Raw genomic sequence first — 20,770 nt, forward strand, 5'->3', positions numbered from 1 at the left:
CATGACAAAATTAGGTGTTCCAGATAATGTTTTTTTTCTTTGTTAAATTTCAGTGAAACCATTTTTCCAACAAATTTTAATGTGTTTGTGTGAGAAAATTGCACAATTACATAAGGTAATATGGAGTCTTACATCTCTTGTTGATCTCAGTTATAATAATAGTAATTTTTTATTTTAGTGTTTTGCGGATGGTGCAGTGAAATTAAGATTCTGAAATCATCTTCAAATATATTAATTTTTACCATAATGTTTTTAATTTCCACTATTACTTGTTATTGTCATCTAAACAAAATTTCCAATTGTGAAATAAGTTTTCTTCTGTATCATTTACAAAAAAACCATTAGAGAATGTCATGGAACAGTCTGTAGGAGCAGCTACCATGCAAATTAATATAAACTCAATTTGAATTTCTACCCAAAAATTGGCAAAATGCGTAATCCTTCATGAGTAATTTCCTTTAATTCTCTGTTTTCACATTAACACACTTGAATTAGTTTAAAGAATTTTATCTGAAATGTTTCAATTTCCAGAAAATGATAACTGAATTTTAAAAAATTAACAATTTCCTGAAAAAAATACTTGCCAATATGTGGCACCAGAGGCCCTTTCTTGTTCCATTTGTGAATGTCATGTATTTGTCATTAAAACGTTAACCCATTGGTTAATTAGTACTTAAGGACCAGAAGAGTGAAAAAGCAGCCAGCAACAACTAATAAAAACAGTTTTTTAATTAGCTGCTTATAAACTGTTCTGTACATTTAGAAAGACTCAAACTCATTAGCACTTAAAAATTGTTACATTTAAATTCATTACTGTCATTTCCTTTTTCTCCAACAATGCATTTTTACAAAGATTCACTTTTACCATTTCAAAGTGACTTTAAAAATAACAAAACTCACATTTATTATTATTTTTTCCACCTTTCATTAAAGTGTCTCCAGTTCCACCATGGAAGCAGCTTTTCTCCTCTGGGACATCACACTAAGCTGGGGGAAAAAAACCCCAAAAAACAATTTAAATAACATTTTGTATTATGTTACAGCTTACTTTCAAATGTTTCAATTACTGAAACAGTAATTTTGCTTCGAATTTGAATGTTTGTATTACACACAAACAAGTAATTCTAGATCATTTGTTTTGGTCATGGTAAATTCTAAATTCTAAATAATTGTATATTTTTCACAAATTATTAAAAGGTCATTTCAGTCATTAGACAGAATTTCTTAATTTAAAACTTAAATATTTATATAAAATACCTATTCTTAAATTTGGGAATTTTTTGAAAAAACATTAAGTCTTTTTAAATAAACACTACAGAAATTAAATTTTAATTTAGGTGTTTAACAGGACACTGTATTCCAGACCTGCCGTGCCTATCATGCATTGGTTGTTGGTGTTTACCTGCTGAGACGCTGTAGAAGCTCTGTATTCTGCTTGAGTTAAACGTCTCTGTAAACGAGCGTTTTTCTCCTGATGCTCCGCCAGCTGTCGCTCATACTTCAGACAAAGCAGAAATCAACATTAAAATAATTTTATCATCTTTAAACGACCTTTAAACAACACTGTGCTGCATTTTGGTGCAACTAAAGAGATGTATCTGGAGTAAAAGTGGTTTTAAATAGGATCAAAACATACTCACTTAAGTCTGACTTTTGATGACTGCTGAATTTAAGCTTGTAAGAATTAAACTGCTTCCACAGACAAATTATTTGGAAACAATTAATCAAGTTGCACCTATTCTGCAGCATTCTGATGTTTGACCATGATTTTAATGTAAATAAAGGTGCATCTTTCTGAGAGCTACAACTGTAATCTGCAGTGGTGATCACTGTCTGGCGAGTCTATTTCTGAGATGAGTTTGTAACATTTATAAGATTAATTAAATATATATTGTGGATGAAAATTAGACAATCCTGCTTAACTTTGTGATTTTAAGTAAAGAAATTTGTCCAAATTAGCAGATATCAAAATATAACACCTCAAAATCTTATTATTATTAAAAGCATTATTGAAATCTCTTAAATTTCTAAAAGAGTTAAATCAGAAGCAGAATGGGGCCATTTTTTTTCCAAGTCCATGTATACTTTGCCAATTTTATATAAATAAATAAATAAATAATAATAAAAAAGTTAACCTAAACACAAAATAATGAGATATTCTCCAATAATCTTAATTATAATGATGTATTGATTATATTAGATGTATTGATTAGAATTTCAAAATACTGGGTAAAATGCATGGCATGACATAATTAATGCTTTTAGCCTCACAAATGTGAACTGGAAAGTCTTTCCTCACCTCCAGGATTTTCTCATGATCTGTTTCAACCTGAATCTCCAGTTCCTGGCAGCGCTGTTTCTGTCGGTTCAACTCTGACCTGAAACACACATTTAATTATATCTGTTTATTTTTGCATATTTCAAAATTTAAAATATAATATAAAACCTCTTTATCCTTTCAGAGTGAAGCAGTTTACGCTCCATATTTGGTGCTTTTCCCCTGAATGGGTCCGGTTCTACAGGACTCAACTCGACAAGCTTGTCGCATTTCCACTGGCAGGGCTTCGCCTGTCTCTCAGGAATCGTTGGCTTTGAAAACCACAACAGCAGCAGCAGTAAAGTTAGGAAATGTTTATTCATCACATATTCGCGTGTTGTTTTAGGTTTTTGGACACAACACAGCTCCACTCCCCAGTTCTCACAGGTCAGTTTTATTTCGGCCATCAGCCCAAAATGCTTATAAACCTCTTCAAAATACCTTGAGGTAAATTTACAAGCTGCCGTTGTGAGTCCAATAAAAATAAATGTGAAAGCTGCTGTAACTTAAGAGATTTTACAAGTGCTGAGTATGCGCTGGTTTTGAATGAGCTCTGCAATTCCTGGTGATTAACATGGCTCTGGCAAATCTGCACTCTGCAGGGTTTACACATCACCATTTAGTACGTACTCAGCATGGCTGGAACCTGAAGTGAGCTGGGACTGAAAACTAACCCAGTTCCAGTACCAGATTTGACCAGTGGAAAAAGCAAAAAAAATTCGTGTGGGGAAAACGCCCCGTGTAAACAACTGTGACAAACTGTGTTTATTTGTTTATTTATTGTAGAATGTAATTTACAAATATGTGCATAACGCTGATGTTTTTGTCCTTACAAGTTTATTGTTGATGAGACAGCCTCATAAACAAACAAACAGACAAACAAAGGCATGACCAGAGGAGAGCAAACACCTGAGGGAGGAGAGTGTGTTCTGGAAAGTGTGTGTGAGCTGCTTGGCCTCCTCTCTGTAGCGGCTGGTGGTTTTTTGCTGAGCGAGCAGGAGGCGGTGTAACCCAGCAGTCGAGCTCTTACTGCTTTCCTCCACCTCCCTCAGCCTCGACTCTAAACTCTGCTCCTTCACACACAGCTCCTGCTGCATACGGGATACCTGTACATACACACACAATCAAAACAAGACTTCCACTGACACCAGTTCAGAGTCTCGAGCCAAGTACTAAGTTTTGACTTGAACGGTGTTAATTTCAACAAAAACTTTGATGAAAAAGATTAATTGACAACTTATTTTTCCACAACAAAAAAGAATCATTTGAGTTGAGAATGTTTTATACTTTTCATAATTGAATACAAACTAAATGATGATGTGAAATGCCTGATAAATTACCTATTATTTCTGATTTAAATACAGAAAATCACAAGAAAATAAACATAGGAAAATGCTTTGTTTGCTGTTGTCAGGGCAAGAGCGGCCAGGCAGAATCATGAAGAGAAGTCTTTCTAGTGCCTGGGATTCGCTCATATCAACTGTCAGCCAATGATTCATAGAGTCGAATCTCTTGGAATTGAACTTTGAATGTTAATGTTAAATAAATACAAAATGTACCTAAAGGAAAGTGGCCATATTCCAACCACAATTTTGGATATTAATGTGTTTTAAATGTAACACATTTGTTAGTAAATTTAGTAATAAATAATATCTTTAAAAATACATTATTAAAAATTAACACTGTACTTGAGACCTGCCTCACTGAATCAGGTCCTGATCCAATTCTCAAGTCGGTCCAGTAAAGTGTGTGTGTTACCTGCTGTTTAGCCTGCCTCTGAGCGGCCACACACTCTTTGCGGAGTGCTTCCATGTCTCTGTGGAGCTGTTGGTTCTCCTGCTGGAGGCTGAGTCTCTCTTCACTGATGCTGCTGCTCTCCTCTCTCGCGTTTGCTAGCGCCACCTGGAGCCTTCGCACCTCCTCCTGACAGCGCAGCAGTTCCTCGCTCAGACTGCACACACACATGAATTTTTAATGCAAGTGTTGTAGCTTTGGAGTTGTACAATGTATCCAAAGTGTGTGTGTTTATCCTCACTCCATCTCCATCTTCTTCATGGTGTTCTGTTTGGTGTTAAGCGAGAGCTCCATCTCCTCCTTCAGTCTCTCTGCATTTAAACATCTCTGATGAAGGGCTTCGATCTTCCTGAGTTCTGGTTCCCCACACCGCCCCTCTCTGTACAACTACAGCAACAACAATAACAGCACAGCATCCAAACCTTAGTGGACACCCCTTACAACTAGTGAACTCAGCTCCTTTAGAGACAATGTTCTCTCTTTTGTTTAAGTTCAAAAGCGCTTTTAGCCTTTTAAGGTGGAACACCATGTTTGAGTAAGAAGCGACTGCAGTGTAACTCGTCTGTAAGTGTTTATTCACTGAATTCCCACAGAAACTCGTGTAACTCAAGCAGTTTGGTTTTGTAGCACTTTCGCTCTGTGTTTACTTTCATGCAGTTAGCGCTCTCCTGATTTTAAAGTCGATTCCACCTTAAGTAATGTAGCTGTAACAGCGAAAATTAGTCAGTGTTACCCCCCTATGGAGCAGGAATAGAGCAACATCCTCATCTCTTTTCATGCTTTTCAAGGGGTCTGTCCCAAAACCTAGTGAGCTGTGTAAGTAGAGAGCATTTTTCGTCACAGTTTGCACGACACAGCTGTCCCAATTCTTAAACACTTCATTATGCTGTCTACTAAGACACCTTAATTTGGCCAAATTTGCCATGATGCAAATCCCATGATGTAAAGCAAGAAAAACTCCTGTCTATTTCGCTCTTCCCCCAGAGCAAAAAAAAAGTAAAATTGCGATAAAAGGGGTACAGTAGAATCCACTGTGCTGAAACACTGAGGCTACGCTAACCGCTGAAGTAAGAAAAAATCGGTTGCATGTGGTGGGCGGAAACAAGCCATGACACATTCGCTCTCTAACCAGAGCATCTCAGTAATCTGCCTCATGACAACCATTAGAATGCTGCTGACTTAAACAGCTGTGTACATAGTCAGTACGTACTTAGGCAGCTCACTAGGTTTTGGTACAGACCTAACGTTTCTAAAATCCTCCATATGCCGTTTCTCTGCTGTGAGCAGAGAGGGAGACAGAAAGTGTAGCATACCGGACCGAGACACTGAGCAAATGGTGAGGAAACATCCTCAGAAAGCTGACTAAAATCCTGAACACTGCTTTTAAAGGAACAGTAGGTAAGATTTGGTATTGTTGTCCCTGGGCTCCATCTAAAGATGTAGGAATGTAATTCCTACAACTGAAATCAAGCCTAGGAATGTTGCTTTAAGCTGAAACCACCGTCAAAGGGATGTCTAATATTTTAATAATCTCTATATTAAAAAAAGACAATTATAAGCAGACAATTATCCTGCCCAGTGCCAAGGCGTGTGTGTGTGATACGTTACCTTCTCCAGCTCTTCTTCCACAGCTCTCCTCTCTCTGTGTGCTCTCTCCAGCTGAGCTTCTTTATCCGCACACTCCTAAACCAACATAACATCGATCTTAGTTTTAACGATGCGCAATCAACACTATTATTATTAGTGTCATTACGCCAACCAGTGGGTGTCTTTTAGGTTCTCACCAGTTGTAGAGCCGACAGTTCCTCGGTTAAGCGGTGAATCTGGGTATTGCACTGTTTCCGTACTGTCTCCACCTGAAACACAACCACACACACACTTAATTGGTCCACAGGGAACAATTCTCAGTAGATACACTGAGGGGTTTAAAAGCTCCAGCAGCACTGCTGTGTCTGATCCACTCATACCAGCATAACACACACTTAACACACCACCACCACGTCAGTCACTGCAGCACCTAAATCATACCTGCTCTGTGGACCATTGAAAAACAGAGGGAAATAGGGGCTAAAAAATACGCAGAGCAATATGGACTACAGTCTGTAATTGTAGAACTACAGCAGCAAGTGTGGGGTATGTAGGTTTTGCAGGTGGGGCGCAAGGAATCTAAAGAAATGAGCATTTCTTTATTAATGAGCCTCTATTAATGAAAAAAGCACCCACTCACAATGGAATCATTAATAGCCATTAATCACAATAAAAGAACATTATATAAGAGTCCAGAAAAACTAGCTTGCCTGGAATCAAAATATGCTTTTATTCACACTTTTATTTTGAAAATGTGCCACCGAGACAGACACAGGGTGGGTCTTCTTTCAGCCTTCATTAAGGCGTCTGTCCAAATATAAATCTGCTTCAATCATCAGCTTCACTGGCCTCCGATTCACTGTCAGAGTCAGGTTTATAAAGTTAGGTTTTACCAGCTCTGGGCTGAGGTCAGTAACAAGAGCACAACAGATAACAATGACGTCTAATTACAGTTATTAAGGTGGCTTGTATATAACTGTTAGAGTAATAGAGTGGGATCTGAGAGTTAGTGAACGTTAATATCAGCTGTGTTCAGGATGTTAGAAAGTGCTCAAAACAAGCAGCAAGTTAACGTTAGTCTCTGACTGTGTCCCAAACTGCACACTGCTGCACTGAATAGTGTGTAAAACAATATTATACCACCCTTAGTCATGCTCTCTGTAGTGTAGTATTTAAAGTTCCATAGTGTGTGGTTTGGGACACAGCCTCTAACGTTAAAGTTATTCAAATGATGTTCCACATCTTTACCCTCTTTACCCTCGCTAGGATCCTGGTGGGTGCATGAGAGTTTGCTCAACCAGTCTACATGTGTTTTGTGGATCTGGATAAGGCATTCAACCGTGTCCCTCGGGGTATTCTGTGGTATATGCTTGGGGAGTATGGGGTACTGGGCTCTTTGCTACGAGCTATCCAGTCCCTGTACAAACAGAGCAGGAGTCTGGTTCGTATGGCTGGCAGTAAGTCCGACTGGTTTCCAGTCAGAGTTGGACTCCGTCAGGGCTGCCCGTTGTCACCGGTGGACAGAATTTCTCGGTGTAGCCAAGTGGCGGAGGGAGTCCGGTTTGGTGGTCTCAGGATTCCATGTCTGCTTTTTGCGGATGATGTGGTCTTGTTGGCTTCATCGAGCCGGGACCTCCAGCTCTTGCTGGACCAGTTTTCAGCCGAGTGTGAAGCGGTAGGGATGAGGATCAGCACCTCCAAGTCCGAGTCCATGGTACTCAGTCGGAAAAGGGTGGAGTGCTCTCTCCAGGTTGGAAGTGAGATCCTGCCTCAAGTGGAGGAGTTTAAATACCTCGGGGTCTTGTTCACGAGTGAGAGAAAGATGGAGCGGGAGATTGACAGGCGGATCTGTGCAGAGTCAGCAGTAATGCGGGCTCTGTACCGGTCCGTTGTGGTGAAGAGAGAGCTGAGCAGAAAAGCAAAGCTCTCGATTTACCATTCAATCTACGTCCCAACCCTCACCTATGGTCACGAGCTTTGGGTAGTGACTGAAAGAACAAGATACAAGGTACAAGTGGCTGAAATGAGTTTTCTCCACAGGGCGTCTGGACTCTCCCTTAGAGACAGGGTTAGGAGCTCGGAGAGACAGGGAGAGACTCGGAGTGGAGCCGCTGCTCCTCCACGTCGAGAGGAGCCAGTTGAGGACGCCTTCCTGGTGAGGTGTTCCGGGCATGTGCAATGAGGAGGCGGCCCCGGGGCAGACCAAGAACACGCTGGAGAGACTACATGTCTCGACTGGCCTGGGAACACCTCAGTATCCTCCCTGGAGGAGCTGAAAACGGTGGCTGGGGAGAGGGAGGTCTGGATTTCTTTACTCTGACTGCTTCCCTCGTGACCCGGACTCAGAAAGACGGGGGAAAATGAATGAAATGAATGGATGTTCCACATCATTATAAATGCAGCATTTTACTTCCTTATCTACATAGGAATGAGCTTATAGCTAGATAATATAGATAATATATAGATAACATTACCTTACTGCCTAGATAATATTACAGCTGGGCTTCGGCTCTTAAATATGTCCCTCATCTCCCAATATATAACTCACTCCTACACCTTTCCTCATTTTTGCACAGATTGAAACGTGGGAAACAGAACCACAGTTAAATAATAGGCCTATTTTCTATATTTTTGTATGTTTGAACATTGATCTTAATGTTGTATCTGATGTGTAATGTTAAGCTACTGCTTTAGAGATAGAAGTTGATGTTACTTAAATAAATTAGAAAATTGTGTGTATTTTACCACCATTTTTGGCACGATATGGTACAGGTGGGGCACGGAAATATCCCTTCATCTGAGGTTGGGAATGATAGAAATAGTTGGAGAACAGTGTGTCTGGAGAGGACAGTGGAGCTGGGAGAGGGGACAGTGAGTGCAAACAAACAAGTTTGTTTGTAATGTCTTGGCTGACGGCGTGGATGTCAGACATTCAATGCCACAGAGATATAATGGGTCAGTGCTGAAATAGGGCGCTTTCATACCCAGTTATAAAGTGATACCTGGGGTTCTATCGCCCTCTAGTGGTTGAACACTGACAGAGCAAATGGGATGTACCTCTTTCCGGGTTCGTGCTGCTGCCTCCTCCACAAGGTGCTTCACTCCTTCTTTCATTCTCTCCATCTCCTCCATCCTCTGCTTCTCCCTTAGCTGAGCCTGACACACAAACACACACCCCACTGAAACAATGATTACTGCAGCTAGTATAAACTACACTTAACCCTGACCATAAACCCAGTAACCAAAAGTAACTAATTTCAGTTTTTGTTTAAAAAAAAATATATAATCCAATGTGCACAGTACCATAAAATAAAAACACACCCATATACAATGCCTTGTGCACTGGCCCCAGAGGAAGAAGGAGCCAAAGCTAGGGGGGCCGTTCCCCTTTAAACCCCTTTAAAAAAAAAGTGTTTTATGGTGCTGTCCTAATTGCCTGGTCCTGGACTCTACTGGAACCTACTAAGCTCTACTGAACCCTGCTGGATCCTACTCTCTGTTTGGTCCCGGGTCGGTTTCCCACTAGCACAGCTGCCCCCCCAAAATGTATCTGATATCGTCTCAAGGTCCACTCTCTAACAGGAACAGCAGGCTTTGGAGATCATAACAATGGCAGCGTTACGTTAAGTGTGTTTACAGGTTTTTGTTGTTGTTTCGAACTAAACAGCTCCGTCATTAGTTTGGACATATCAGAATACTTCCTTTCTTATAGCAATGTCTTGCTGGATTTTTTCATTGGCCACCGATCCAAGGAGTGTTTGAACCTCTTTAAAAGACCATGGTGAAATTTTACTAGCTGCGGTTATGAGTCGGAAAAAAAACGAATGTGATCTCTGCTGTAGTTTGTATATTTTACAGACGGCAAGTTAGTGCTGGATGTCTGCACTGTGGGCACGGCTTTCAAGATGGTGGCCATGTTCCGGACAACCTGTAGCTGAGTTGAATAGGGACCAATGGAAAAAACACATCAGAGATGAAGGTGGAGCTCACCTGGTCCCTCTGCAGAGATGCCTCCTCCGCCAGCTGCAGCGAACTGCGCAGACGCTGCAGACGCTCAAACTTCTCCTCCTCCATTGCAGCACACCGTCCCTGCAGCTCCCCCAACTTCCGCTCCCACTGCTCCTTCTGTCTGCGCCCCGCCTCGGCCTCTGCTGTCGCCCCCTTGAGCCTGACACACAGCATTACAACATGAATGTAAGCGAGAGAGAGAGAGAGAGAGAGAGGGAGAGGGAGTGAGTGAGAGAGAGAGTGAAACAGAGAGAGTGTGAGATACAGAGAGAGAGAGTGTGAGATAGAGTGAGAGAGACAGAGTGAGAGAGTGAAAGAGAGTGAAAGAGAGCGAGAGAGAGAGTGAGAGACAATGAGAGAGACAGACAGAGAGAGAGAGAGAGAATTAAGAGAACTTTATTTAGCCATCAGTTGACCTTACTACATTCTGCACAAATCCAAATTAATGAACTGCTACATTCAGATTCTTATTCACTTTATACAACATCAATATTCCAAAAAAGTAAATAAATTATAATAAAAACAATTTTTTAAGAGTTAAGACATCAGCAACAATCTTCCCCAAAGAACATCCACATTCACAACCATCAAGAAACACACACACACACAGAGAGAGAGAGAGGGTGAGAGAAAGAGAGCGAGAGAGTGTGAGAGAGAGAGAGTGAGAGAGGGTGAGAGAGTGAAAGAGAGAGAAAGAGACAAAGAGAGAGGGTGAGCGAGTGAAAGAGAGAGAGAGGTGTGTGAGAGAGAGAGAGTGAGTGAGACAGAGAGAGAGAGTGAGAGTGAGAGAGAGCAAGAGAAAGAGAGCGTGAGAGAGCGAGAAAGAGAGAGAGCGTGAGAGAGAAAGAAAGAGAGGAGAAGGGGAAAGAAAAAAAAAAAAAAGAAAAAGAGTACCTGCTTTCTAATTGGCTGAGTGCAGTCTGTAGCTGCTGCAGTCTTCGATCGGATGCTTCTTCTCTCCCAAGAGCTCCTGCTGCATCCTCCTCCTACACACACACAGTTTCAGAGCTGCAGTACTGGCCTAAAGGCACTGCTACATAGTGATGTTACATTTCCACAGTCACTATTTACAGGACTGTAGACTAACCCCCCACTGTGTGCGCTCAGGTACTGTCCCTTTAAAACCACACTAATGCACTATAGTCACGTGCCATCCAATCAGCCACACTGAAGCAACATAGAGGAGATTCAGTGAAGACGACACTGAACATAAAGAAGTCAAGGCCAAAGTTAATCCACCAGTCTGTTTAACACTGGAACCCAGTCACACACACAATGTGAACAGAACACGGCTCAAAAAACAGAGACGGACAAGCTCCCAGCAACATTCTGAAAAATTATACCAGCTTTAACACTGGAGAATACTTAGAGTACAAGCATCATCAATGAAGCAGCAAACAACAAAATAATACTTTATTACTTGTAACTGAGGTAAAATATTCAATTATTTGTGATACTGATTGTTAAGGACACATTAAGGTCATCACAATTACACAGTTATACCTTATTATTAATTCAGAAATATATTTTCACCTAATACATTTATGCTTATAATGCATTTATACGTTAAATTTAAACGTTTCAGAGAATCTTTTTGTAAGAAGTAGCTGCACTCAGGAAAGAACAACTGTCTGTGTGTAGAGGAAAACTAAACACATTATTGTTTCTGAAAATATACTCCACAACTCCAAAACAAACTCAGCTGTGACTGTTTTAGGGCCACTTAATAAAAAGATAAATAAATAAAATATAGGATTTTGAGAATAATGTCATAATATTTTGAGATTAAAGTTGTACTAGTTTTAAGATTAAAGTTTTAATATCTTAAGGTAATTCAGGATGAAACCACCAGTGCCTCTGTCATTTTTGTTCCAAACATTTGGGCCAAGCTGAAGACAGACTGGTAGTTTCCAACACATTAGGAGTTAACTGTTGTAATGTTAACATTTGTACGCTGATATTCATAGGGTTAAGTACATTGGACGTTAGCCCTCTTCCAGTATGTAAATGTTTGGATGATACCATTTTAGGGTCTGTCTGAGGGGTTGGATATCCTAATTGCTATGGTAATTGAGGAGATGTGGCTAAGAGTGGGAGGATCACTGTGTTTTTCTTAAAAGGGTTTTGTACAGAGAGAGGTTTTGAGACTTGTTTTAGGAAGAAACAACTTGCCAGCAGAAAACAACAAAGCGACGAAAGCAAGAACAAAAGAACAAATTTAAGCCTCAGTAAATAACGTGTACCTTTTTACCTTCTCACACACACACTAACGTAAAACATACTGTGAAGGTGAAGGCAGAATGAGATGATGTGGGGTGACTCTATCGTCTCCAAATCATACCACAATAATCTCAGAGTCCTGTAATGTTTTTTCTAAACACATGTCTCTAGAACCCTGTCATAGATATTGAGAGAACGAGTGGTGCACTGTGCCCACGTATCGTTGCAATGGGAATCAAGGAGAGTGCAGCACTGAACAAGTAGTCACTGACTGACAAGGCAATGTCAACAAAAATAACATATTTTACTGCAGACAACACCGTCACTGTCCCAGAAGAGCTTCTTAGTTTCTTTTATCACAGGAAGCAGTTCGTCTGAAGTCCTGTGTTTGTCTGAAAGTCCCTGAACACCTGCTCATCTGGCATTAGGTGGTAGGACTTCATACACCTCTGCCAGATTTTTAGTACTGTGCATGATGTCCTGAGGCTCATGTGCAGTTGCTTCAGAGTGTAAAGCTACTGTATGAACGACGTGTGTGTAACAGTAACTGAACTCACTTCAGTGATAAAGGTACCACCCACCTTCCTCTGCAGCTGGTCCTGAATGCTCTGCAGGAGTTGAGTCAGCTCATCTACTTTGGACGCAGCAGTCCTCAGGTCCTGCTTCGACTGCCTTTCAAACACACACACACACACCTTCAGTTTAGACAACTGCAGTAAGGTACAGAGATCATATGTGAGTTCACAGGTGGAGAGTGGTCACTGGAACACCTGGTCTACTGGTTATATTGTCTCTGTAGAAAACATGCCAGTGTCCAGTTCACTATTTTGCATTTATATTGTCACAACACAAAGGGAACACTGTTCCTAGAGTTTGGGACAATGATAATTCTTATTATTGAAACAAAGTATTTAAAGTTAAACTAACGAGACCAAGTTATAGGTTAATTTTAATGTATTAAAATCAGATTCCTTGCAGATGGTGATTTGACGACTTAATGAGATGATGATCAGTTTGGGCCAATGAGGAGTGAGGGTTCTGTACCTGAGCTGATTCCGGAGATCCTCCAGTTCTCCGCTCTGCTCTGCAATAGTCTTCAGGAACTGCTGATTATTCTGAGTGTGACACGATAAACATGAGCGACGAGGAGGCATTGCCCCAACACAACACAAACTACTGCACACTTCTAAGTTCTATAGACTCTTACAGTACAGAGAGACAGAGAGAGAGAGAGAGAGAGACAGACAGACAGACAGACAGACAGACAGACAGACAGACAGACAGACAGACAGACAGACAGAGAGACAGACAGACAGACAGACAGACAGAGAGAGAGAGAGAGAGAGAGAGAGAGGGCTAATGGGAGTGTAATGGAAAGGGATTTAAATGTAAAAATAAACAGATGAGAAGAGTGAGACTGTAAGCAATAGAGAGACAGACAGAGAGAGAGATGTGGAGAGAACAGGGATTTAGAGGTAAAAATAGGGGTGTTAAGAAAAGGAGAGAGCAAGCGAGTAGGAACAGAAAAAGAGAAGGGGAACGAGAGAGAGAGAGAGAGAGAGAGAATGAACATCACCTATATATAGAGACACTAGTGTAAAAGTGTAGAAGAGAAGCCTTTGTAGGTAAGAGACAAGTAGGTGTGAGGAAGAGAGAGAGAGAGAAAGAGAGAGAAAAGGAAGAAAGGAAGAACAGCTTCACCCTTATTAAAAATTTATTTGAAGTGTAATATTTCTTACAGAGACTGAGAAGTGCAGGATAGAACAGGAGCCAGACAGAGGGAATTAAAGGATGGGCTCTGTGTGTGTGTGTGTTAAATAACTCTAACATTATGCTGAGAAAGTGACACACACACATTGTTTACAGCAGTAGGGTTGTGTCCTAACTCTTTCACTGCTCTTAACAAGACTGCTCCCTAGTGCCCCCTTCATGCACCCTTCTCTTCAGTGATCATCCAATCCCATGTTGAGGACAACTCTTACCTGCACATTTTGTTTAATATTTTAACATTTTGATAAATCACTTTATAAAAAGACTCCAATATAATCTGAGCATATTAATTTATACTTTAAATATTTAATAAAACAGGCATTTAAAGTACAGTATAGTATAGTATAAAGGGCGACAAACCCCCTCCTTCTCCACAGTGGAAAACAGTTCTGGTTGTTAAAAACATCTGTGACCTGCTTTAGTCAAAACCACACCTGATCCTTTAAAAGACAACAACGGCTCACAGTTCACCTCGAACCATGCACACAGCAGTGAGGAGCCGGTTTCACTAGTTTCTCTTTTTTGCATTTTCTCAATTTTTACACTTCTGGTCTTATTTCTCCACATTTGTTGTGTCTGTCTTGCTGCATTTAACCTTGTCTTTGCGCTGGGGGTCCAGCACTGTGATTGGACAGACTCAGTCAAGGGGCAGGGCTGTTTGGACTTAGGGAGAATGCTGCTGAGGTACTTGTGGGGTTTTGAACAAAGCAGGTCACAGACATTTCACTAAGAACCAGAACTGTGTTCCACTGTGGAGAAGGGGTCAAGCATGTGCCTTTTAAGGAAATTGTACCATCAAGAATATATGAAGGGGTTTCCTTACAGATTCTAGGCTCTGATTGGATGCCTGCAATTTCTGGGCGAGCTGTTGGACCTGGGCCAGCTGAGTCTAAAACAAACAAACAAGAATACACAGGATAAATGGCCAATTTTATAAACAATGAAAACAATACATAAAAAAATTATAATACAAATGTGATTTATTCAGACAAGAATCACAGCAGAGTGTTTCATAAACTTAACAACAAATAAATGTGTAAGTATTTTTAAAAGGAAAGAATATTTTGAAACCAAGGTGAACTTTAAAATTTTAATTGTAATGTACTGGTATTAAATTTTAAAAGCAATTCCCAGCCTGTTGTTTGGTTGCCCGGTTTTATTACTGCATGTGGCTCCCCTGCCCTCTTGTGATCAGAGAACGAAAGTACAGGTCATATTCCTTCAATTGGTACAGCATGCAGGGGCTTTGCAAGTGCTTGAACCATTGGAGTTGTGTGTGTGTGTGTGTGTTACCTGTACTTGCTGTCGTTCTGCAGTGTGCATCTGTCCATCTCTCACATTGCTCTGGTAAAGTTTCTGCAAACTATCCAACTCCTGTGCAGATGCCTGCCACATCTGCAGCGCTCTCTCCTTCTCCTACAAACACACACACATTTAATATATCACTCTGTGGTTCTACAGTTACAGACACCTTTTGCTCTGCGTACTTTGTTAGCTTTCTTTCAACCTGTTCTTCAATGGTTAGGACGCCCACAGAGCACATATGGTTTGGGAGGCGGATCATTCTCAGTGCTACTGTGACACTGACGTGTTGCTGGTGTGTTAGTTTGCTGCGCTGGTACGAGTGGGTCAGACATAGCAAGGGTCCTGAGAGTGTTCTCAGCTTTGAGGATGTGTGTGTGAGTGACAGAAAGTTAAATAAGGCACGTTAGAGCCACTAGCACTGCCGACTCGTACACCAAGACCCCATTAACCTCTGCGCTGAAGAGCTCCACACTAATCGCACGTAAACACTCCGGCGCCCCCCGCTGATCACTCAGATGCTAATGTCCCATTAGCATCATATGTCAAGAGCTGCGCTCCAATCAGCAGCTCCAGCTAAAAAGCGCTCAGTTCTGATTAGTGCCACACAGTTGAGATTCGCAGTCTCTGAAGGTCAAACAGCACAGTTTATCCAGGTTCCTCCTACTTTACACATACACACACACTCTCTCTCTCTCTCTCTCACACACACACACACACCGCTGTAAAATAAGTCACCCAGGGGATAAACTAGAGACTGGGTGCACAGGCTTTGTAAAGGATGAGAAGAGACGTGGCTGTTTATAGGGCTAAATCATGCCCCTTCTATAAACACAAAAGAAAAAAGCCATCATTTGCGAAGGGGGGAACTGTGACATGAGATGAGGGAAGAAGTGTGTTGTTATTGTTGTTGTTGTTGTTGTCATTTACCTCCATGGCGCATTTGAGCTGCTCCTCCAGGTTGCTAACTGTAACCAGATCTGCATCCCCATCCACTGAGAGACTCTGCAACTGCCTCTCTATAGACACTCTCTGCTCAGTGTGGAGTCTGAACACACACAGTTTCCACACAGTCTTCACATCTAATCCATACACTGACAGTTCATATTTCGTCATTAGGAATGAATCAGAGTCATTTGGAGGTCAGATATTAAGAATATTTTTGTGGCATTATAAAAATATATCTGCTCTTTCACATGGAGACACTCATTCATTCATTCATTGTCTGTAGTCCTTATCCAGTTCAGGGTCGCGGTGGCTCCAGAGCCTACCTGGCTGGGATCATTGGTCGCAAGGCAGGAATACACCCTGGAGGGAGCGCAATTCCTTCACAGGGCAACAAACAGACACACACACACGGACACTTTTGAGTCGCCAATCCACCTACCAATGTGTGTTTTTAGACTGTGGGAGGAAACAGGAGCACCCGGAAGAAACCCACGCAGACACAGGGAGAACACACCACACTCCTCACAGACAGTCACCCGAAGGATACCTGCCCATAACTCAATCAAAGCATCACAGAAAAAAAATAAAATAAAAATAAATAAAGAAATATAAACTAATTTAAAAAAATGACACTGATATGAACTCAATTTTTTTTTTCATTTTTTTTAAGAATCTGAGCTGGGGAGAAAAAAGAAAGAAAAAAGAAAACAAACAAACAAAAAGAAAGAAAGAAAATGAAAAAGGATGAAATAGAGAAGGAGCCAGAGGGAGAAAGAGACAGACAAAAAAAGACAAAGAGAGAGAAGAGAGAGAAATCCTTTTTCACACATACAAAGGAGAGCGAGAGAGAGAGAGAGAGAGAAAGAGAGAGAGAGATTCACTCATATACCTCTCATTCTCTCGTATCACCTGCTCCAGACTGGCCTTGACCTCCGCCATCTGCCTCTGTTTCAGAGTGAGAGACAAATTAGGAAAACAAACGTTAGAAAGAGCGAGAGAATCAGTGTCCATCTTGTGGTGGAGGGTGAGAGAAGACCACTTTCATATTCACATCAAAGACCTCCCTTTCTCCCTCTCTCTGATTGGTCGTGCTGATTTTTAACACATCCAACAAACGCAGAAAACAGAACGGGTTCTATTTCAAAACCCGATGCAGCGTCAGTCTGTCAGTTTTGACCCAATGTGAAGGAAACCATTAATATACATGTGTTTGTTTTCAAAACTTGATGTGCATGTTTTTAGGGCGTAAATCGGTGTGAAAAGGCCTTTAGTTCCACATTGCAGCTGCAGTTTTTTTTTGTTACCCTTGTAAGCTTTAGGGTTTCCTACTTTTCACCCGCTTTCTCTCACTTCTTTTTTCTCTCTTGCCCCTTCATTCTGTTTCTTTCTGTCTACTGAGCTTTGGGCCTGGTGAGCACGGGCTCATGTGCAGCTGCTTCAGAGCCTGCCTGTTCTACAGAGGAGTGTGTGAAGGTGCGGTTCTGGACCTGGTAGAGTTTGAGCTGGGCGTCCATCTGCTGAAGGTGACGGTCGTACTCTGAGATCAGAGGTGACATCACCCTGTAAACACAGACAAACATATATAAACTAAAACCACAGCAGCAACAACCTGCATCATCACACAGTAAAACATGCAGTCATTGATTTCTTCCAGGACACAGTCCTGACCCCTAGAAGCCAGGATGGGTCAGAAACTCTGTACCAAATCTATTTAAACAAGGCCAGTGAGAGTGTGTGAGAGTTCACCCTTGATCTGTGAGCCAGGGAGCTGTGGATTCAAAGCCCAGATCTTCAGCCTATAAACACAGAAAAGGATGTCATTTATTCGTTCATGCTTGCATCTTCTCTAACCACTTTATCCACCCAGTCACATTCACACACACACACACACACACACACACCTGTGGAGAGTTTCACTCACTCACCCAATCACTCAAACATACACACACACCTGTGAAGAGTTGCACTCACCCAGTCACTCACACACTTTGTGTGATTTCTCACTCTCACAAACCCATCCCATATTAACGTAAAACTCAAATACAGACCTCCTCTTTAAAGGTGACATTGTGTGTGAAATACCTGTGTAAAGGCATTACTGTGAGAGTCCTGATAACGTCCGAGTGCTGAACTCAGTCGGTTCACTGAAACACACACAGATTACAGTCGTTTAGGTGCCTGCAATAGTCTTCCTGTCTGCTTTGCTGGACAGGGGACGTGGCTGTATATTGCCCCCTGCTGACTACATCTCAAACAGAGATACTCTGCACCAGGAGAACATAAGAGGGTGAAGGCACACTGCAAACTACACTCACAGACGGTGAGGTCTCAAGGCGTTGTCCAGACCCCAAGACCAAGTTTCCCAATAGCCCCTTTCACAGGTGCACGATAATACTGAAATTATCCCTAGTTTGCCTGGAGGATCTGTATGTGTGAACACGACCACATGCAAATTTGTCTCTGACCTTACACAGACTCAATCCTCCTCGTACTCTAGTAAAATCTGTGGTTAAAGAGAGACAGTCAGCATATGTGAGAATTGAGCAGGAAATGTTCCGGAGTTTCTCCTGTACAGGCGCTGCTCCATGCCTTAAGCATGTGTTTCATCTCCTGCTGTGAGAGCATGCCTGAGACAAAAAAGAATGCACGCTATCTGTGTGAGCAAACGTTCTGGGACATCTCCGGACTTCATGTGTGCAAGAGGCCAAAGGGTGCTTGTGTGGGAGACCTGGAATATGTAGCACATGTTGATACACTCAGGGTCTGCAGCTTGACTCTGCCCTTCTACGGACAAATGTTAAAATGATGTACTGAACCTTTAAAACTGCCCTCAATAATTAACCCTATAAATGCATACAGGGATCAAGAGCTGGAGGCTGAAGATCAATAAAAATGTATGACTCTGGAGCCAAATTAAACAGCTTTAATTTTAACAGGACCGAGGATAGCAGTTCTGCACTGTGTGTCCTTACCTTGATCTCGAAGGAACTCAATTTCTGAAGCCATGGCAGAGTCTGACCTTTGGAAAAAATAAAGAGAGCTTAATGTCAGAGACCTCGCGCATGGGTTCATTCAAATATTTTTACAGTGACTTGCAGGGCGTCTCCTGCTCATTAGAGAGATGAGATAACTATTTATGATGTTATTTCAGGTTTAGAACCATGTTATTTATCAGTATGTGCCTTTAATAGCCTGATTTATTACACAGTGTACGGTCAAGGCACCTACAGCCCACGCTTGTGTAAAGAACATGATTTGGTTTCATTTCTCAATGGAAATAAAATAAATTACTCTTTAAATTCATCACTGTTTAATCACCCCCGAATACTCTGTTTAATTCAGCAAGAAAAACAGTTAAGAATATACTGCCATTGCGGAGTACAAGTATAATATACACAACCGTAGCACGTATTTACACAAATTTACCCATAAATGGCGTGATTTATCAAAACGTACCCCGTATTTACCCCTATCACTTCATATTTACTTCGTTTATGAGCTCTTAGCAAGGAAATCTAAGTTAGAGACTCATAGCAATGTCAAAACGACAATAATGTTAGTATGAAAGCATATTATATATATATATATATATATATATATATATATATATATATATATATATATATATGCGATGTTAAAGCTACACAATAAAAGTCCCGCAGTGTTTACAGCCTGTGTATCCAGGCGGAGACCAAGACTGAGATTGAGCTAAATTTAGACCTATTTAAAAATTTATGGCTGTATTTCATAATCGTTCCTATTACACAGAGATACAAAAATCGCATTCACCGTCGCTAAAGCTGAAAAACTCCTCTTTAAAACGTTAAAAGTCGCTTAAATTAAGATATATATTCCTGTTGACCTTCCGCCGTCTGTTTGAAGCTGAGGCGCTCAGCCAATCAGACCCGCCTATGCAGCGTGGCGCTCCCGCCTAAATATTCCCCTCTCCGCGCGAGCCCTATCTATAAGGTCCGTTTCTTTTTAATTCACATAAAAGCGTCGTACTTTTTAAACGAATTAATTAAATAAAATAAAATTTATTTTTATACTGCTTTACTTTTTTAAATCTTATTTGTACTAAAATCCCCTGCTGTATGTTCACATACTTTGTCCGTTTGGTTCTAAGAGCAGGATCTTGGGTACGTTCCAGTTAACTCCCTACTCCCTTCCCAGTGCACTATGTAGGGAACGAAATAAAGACTTATACACTCAAAATAGGGCGTTGTTTGTCTAAAAAAACAAAAAAAAAATAAACAAAAAAACACCATTTACCCTGAGCCCAACATTTGCAACACCTTCGTTTTGGTGTATTATTTGTCTAATATAAATCTAATTATAATAACAATATATATTGCCTTATAACAATATAAGGCAAAAATTCAGCCACGTAACAACATGCTAATATTAAGAGTATTAAAGCCTGCCATCTTTGGTGGCATCAACACATGGTGTACCAAATACGTTAAATTAAGAAAAAAATCAATAAACATACATTAATAAGCAAATTCATTATATTTAATTTTTTGAATATGAAGAGAAATGGGACACAACTCATCTGCACAAAACTTGTGACATCAGGACCATGAGTGCACAATTTGGGACATAGGGACACAGGGTGTACAGTCCACAGTGTAAGCCGACCATTAGGAAAAGAGCTGAGCAATATTCCAATTGAGCAATCCCAGACTTTGTGCTAAAGTCATTTGACTACCTTTTTTTTTTTTGCTTCTAGAAATATTACACACACACACACACACACACACACACACACACACACGCAAAGTGGGCCCAAGGGCAGTGTCCTATAGGAAGATGAATTATCTA

General features: G+C 40.9%; 1 protein-coding gene across 4 annotated transcripts; it reads right to left on the reverse strand.

Annotated features, from left to right (window-relative positions):
* Positions 1-586: 586 nt before the first annotated feature.
* Positions 587-19,900, reverse strand: sclt1 (sodium channel and clathrin linker 1). 4 transcript variants are annotated; one of them, XM_066659855.1, is made up of 22 exons: positions 19,809-19,900; positions 18,919-18,965; positions 18,029-18,090; positions 17,693-17,742; positions 17,434-17,506; positions 16,836-16,891; positions 15,929-16,046; positions 14,990-15,112; positions 14,520-14,585; positions 12,971-13,041; positions 12,508-12,598; positions 10,601-10,692; positions 9,689-9,866; positions 8,756-8,854; positions 5,896-5,967; positions 5,720-5,794; positions 4,353-4,498; positions 4,076-4,268; positions 3,227-3,423; positions 2,300-2,378; positions 1,403-1,498; positions 587-987 (listed from the first exon to the last, which is right to left on the reverse strand). In XM_066659855.1, exons 2-22 carry the CDS (start codon positions 18,950-18,952, stop codon positions 928-930), a joined length of 2,031 nt encoding a protein of 676 aa, XP_066515952.1. In that variant the 5' UTR covers positions 18,953-18,965; positions 19,809-19,900; the 3' UTR covers positions 587-927. The 4 variants fall into 4 exon arrangements, with proteins under 4 accessions (XP_066515952.1, XP_066515951.1, XP_066515954.1 ...); XM_066659854.1 differs by having other exon boundaries at positions 19,736-19,873; XM_066659857.1 differs by having other exon boundaries at positions 18,919-18,960; positions 19,809-19,834.
* Between the last annotated feature and the right edge of the window lie 870 nt (positions 19,901-20,770).

The sequence above is a fragment of the Hoplias malabaricus genome, chromosome 2 (genome assembly GCF_029633855.1).
Source record: "Hoplias malabaricus isolate fHopMal1 chromosome 2, fHopMal1.hap1, whole genome shotgun sequence".
NCBI lineage: Eukaryota > Metazoa > Chordata > Actinopteri > Characiformes > Erythrinidae > Hoplias > Hoplias malabaricus.

Coding starts and splice junctions, on each gene's coding strand:
- sclt1 (XM_066659855.1), bottom strand. CDS start 18,952: ATGGCTTCAGAAATTGAGTTCCTTCGAGATCAAG. Junction 15,113..15,928: donor AGCTCAAATGCGCCATGGAG/GTAAATGACAAC, acceptor GTGTGTTTGTAG/GAGAAGGAGAGAGCGCTGCA. Junction 10,693..12,507: donor AGGACCAGCTGCAGAGGAAG/GTGGGTGGTACC, acceptor GTGTGTGTGTAG/GAGGAGGATGCAGCAGGAGC.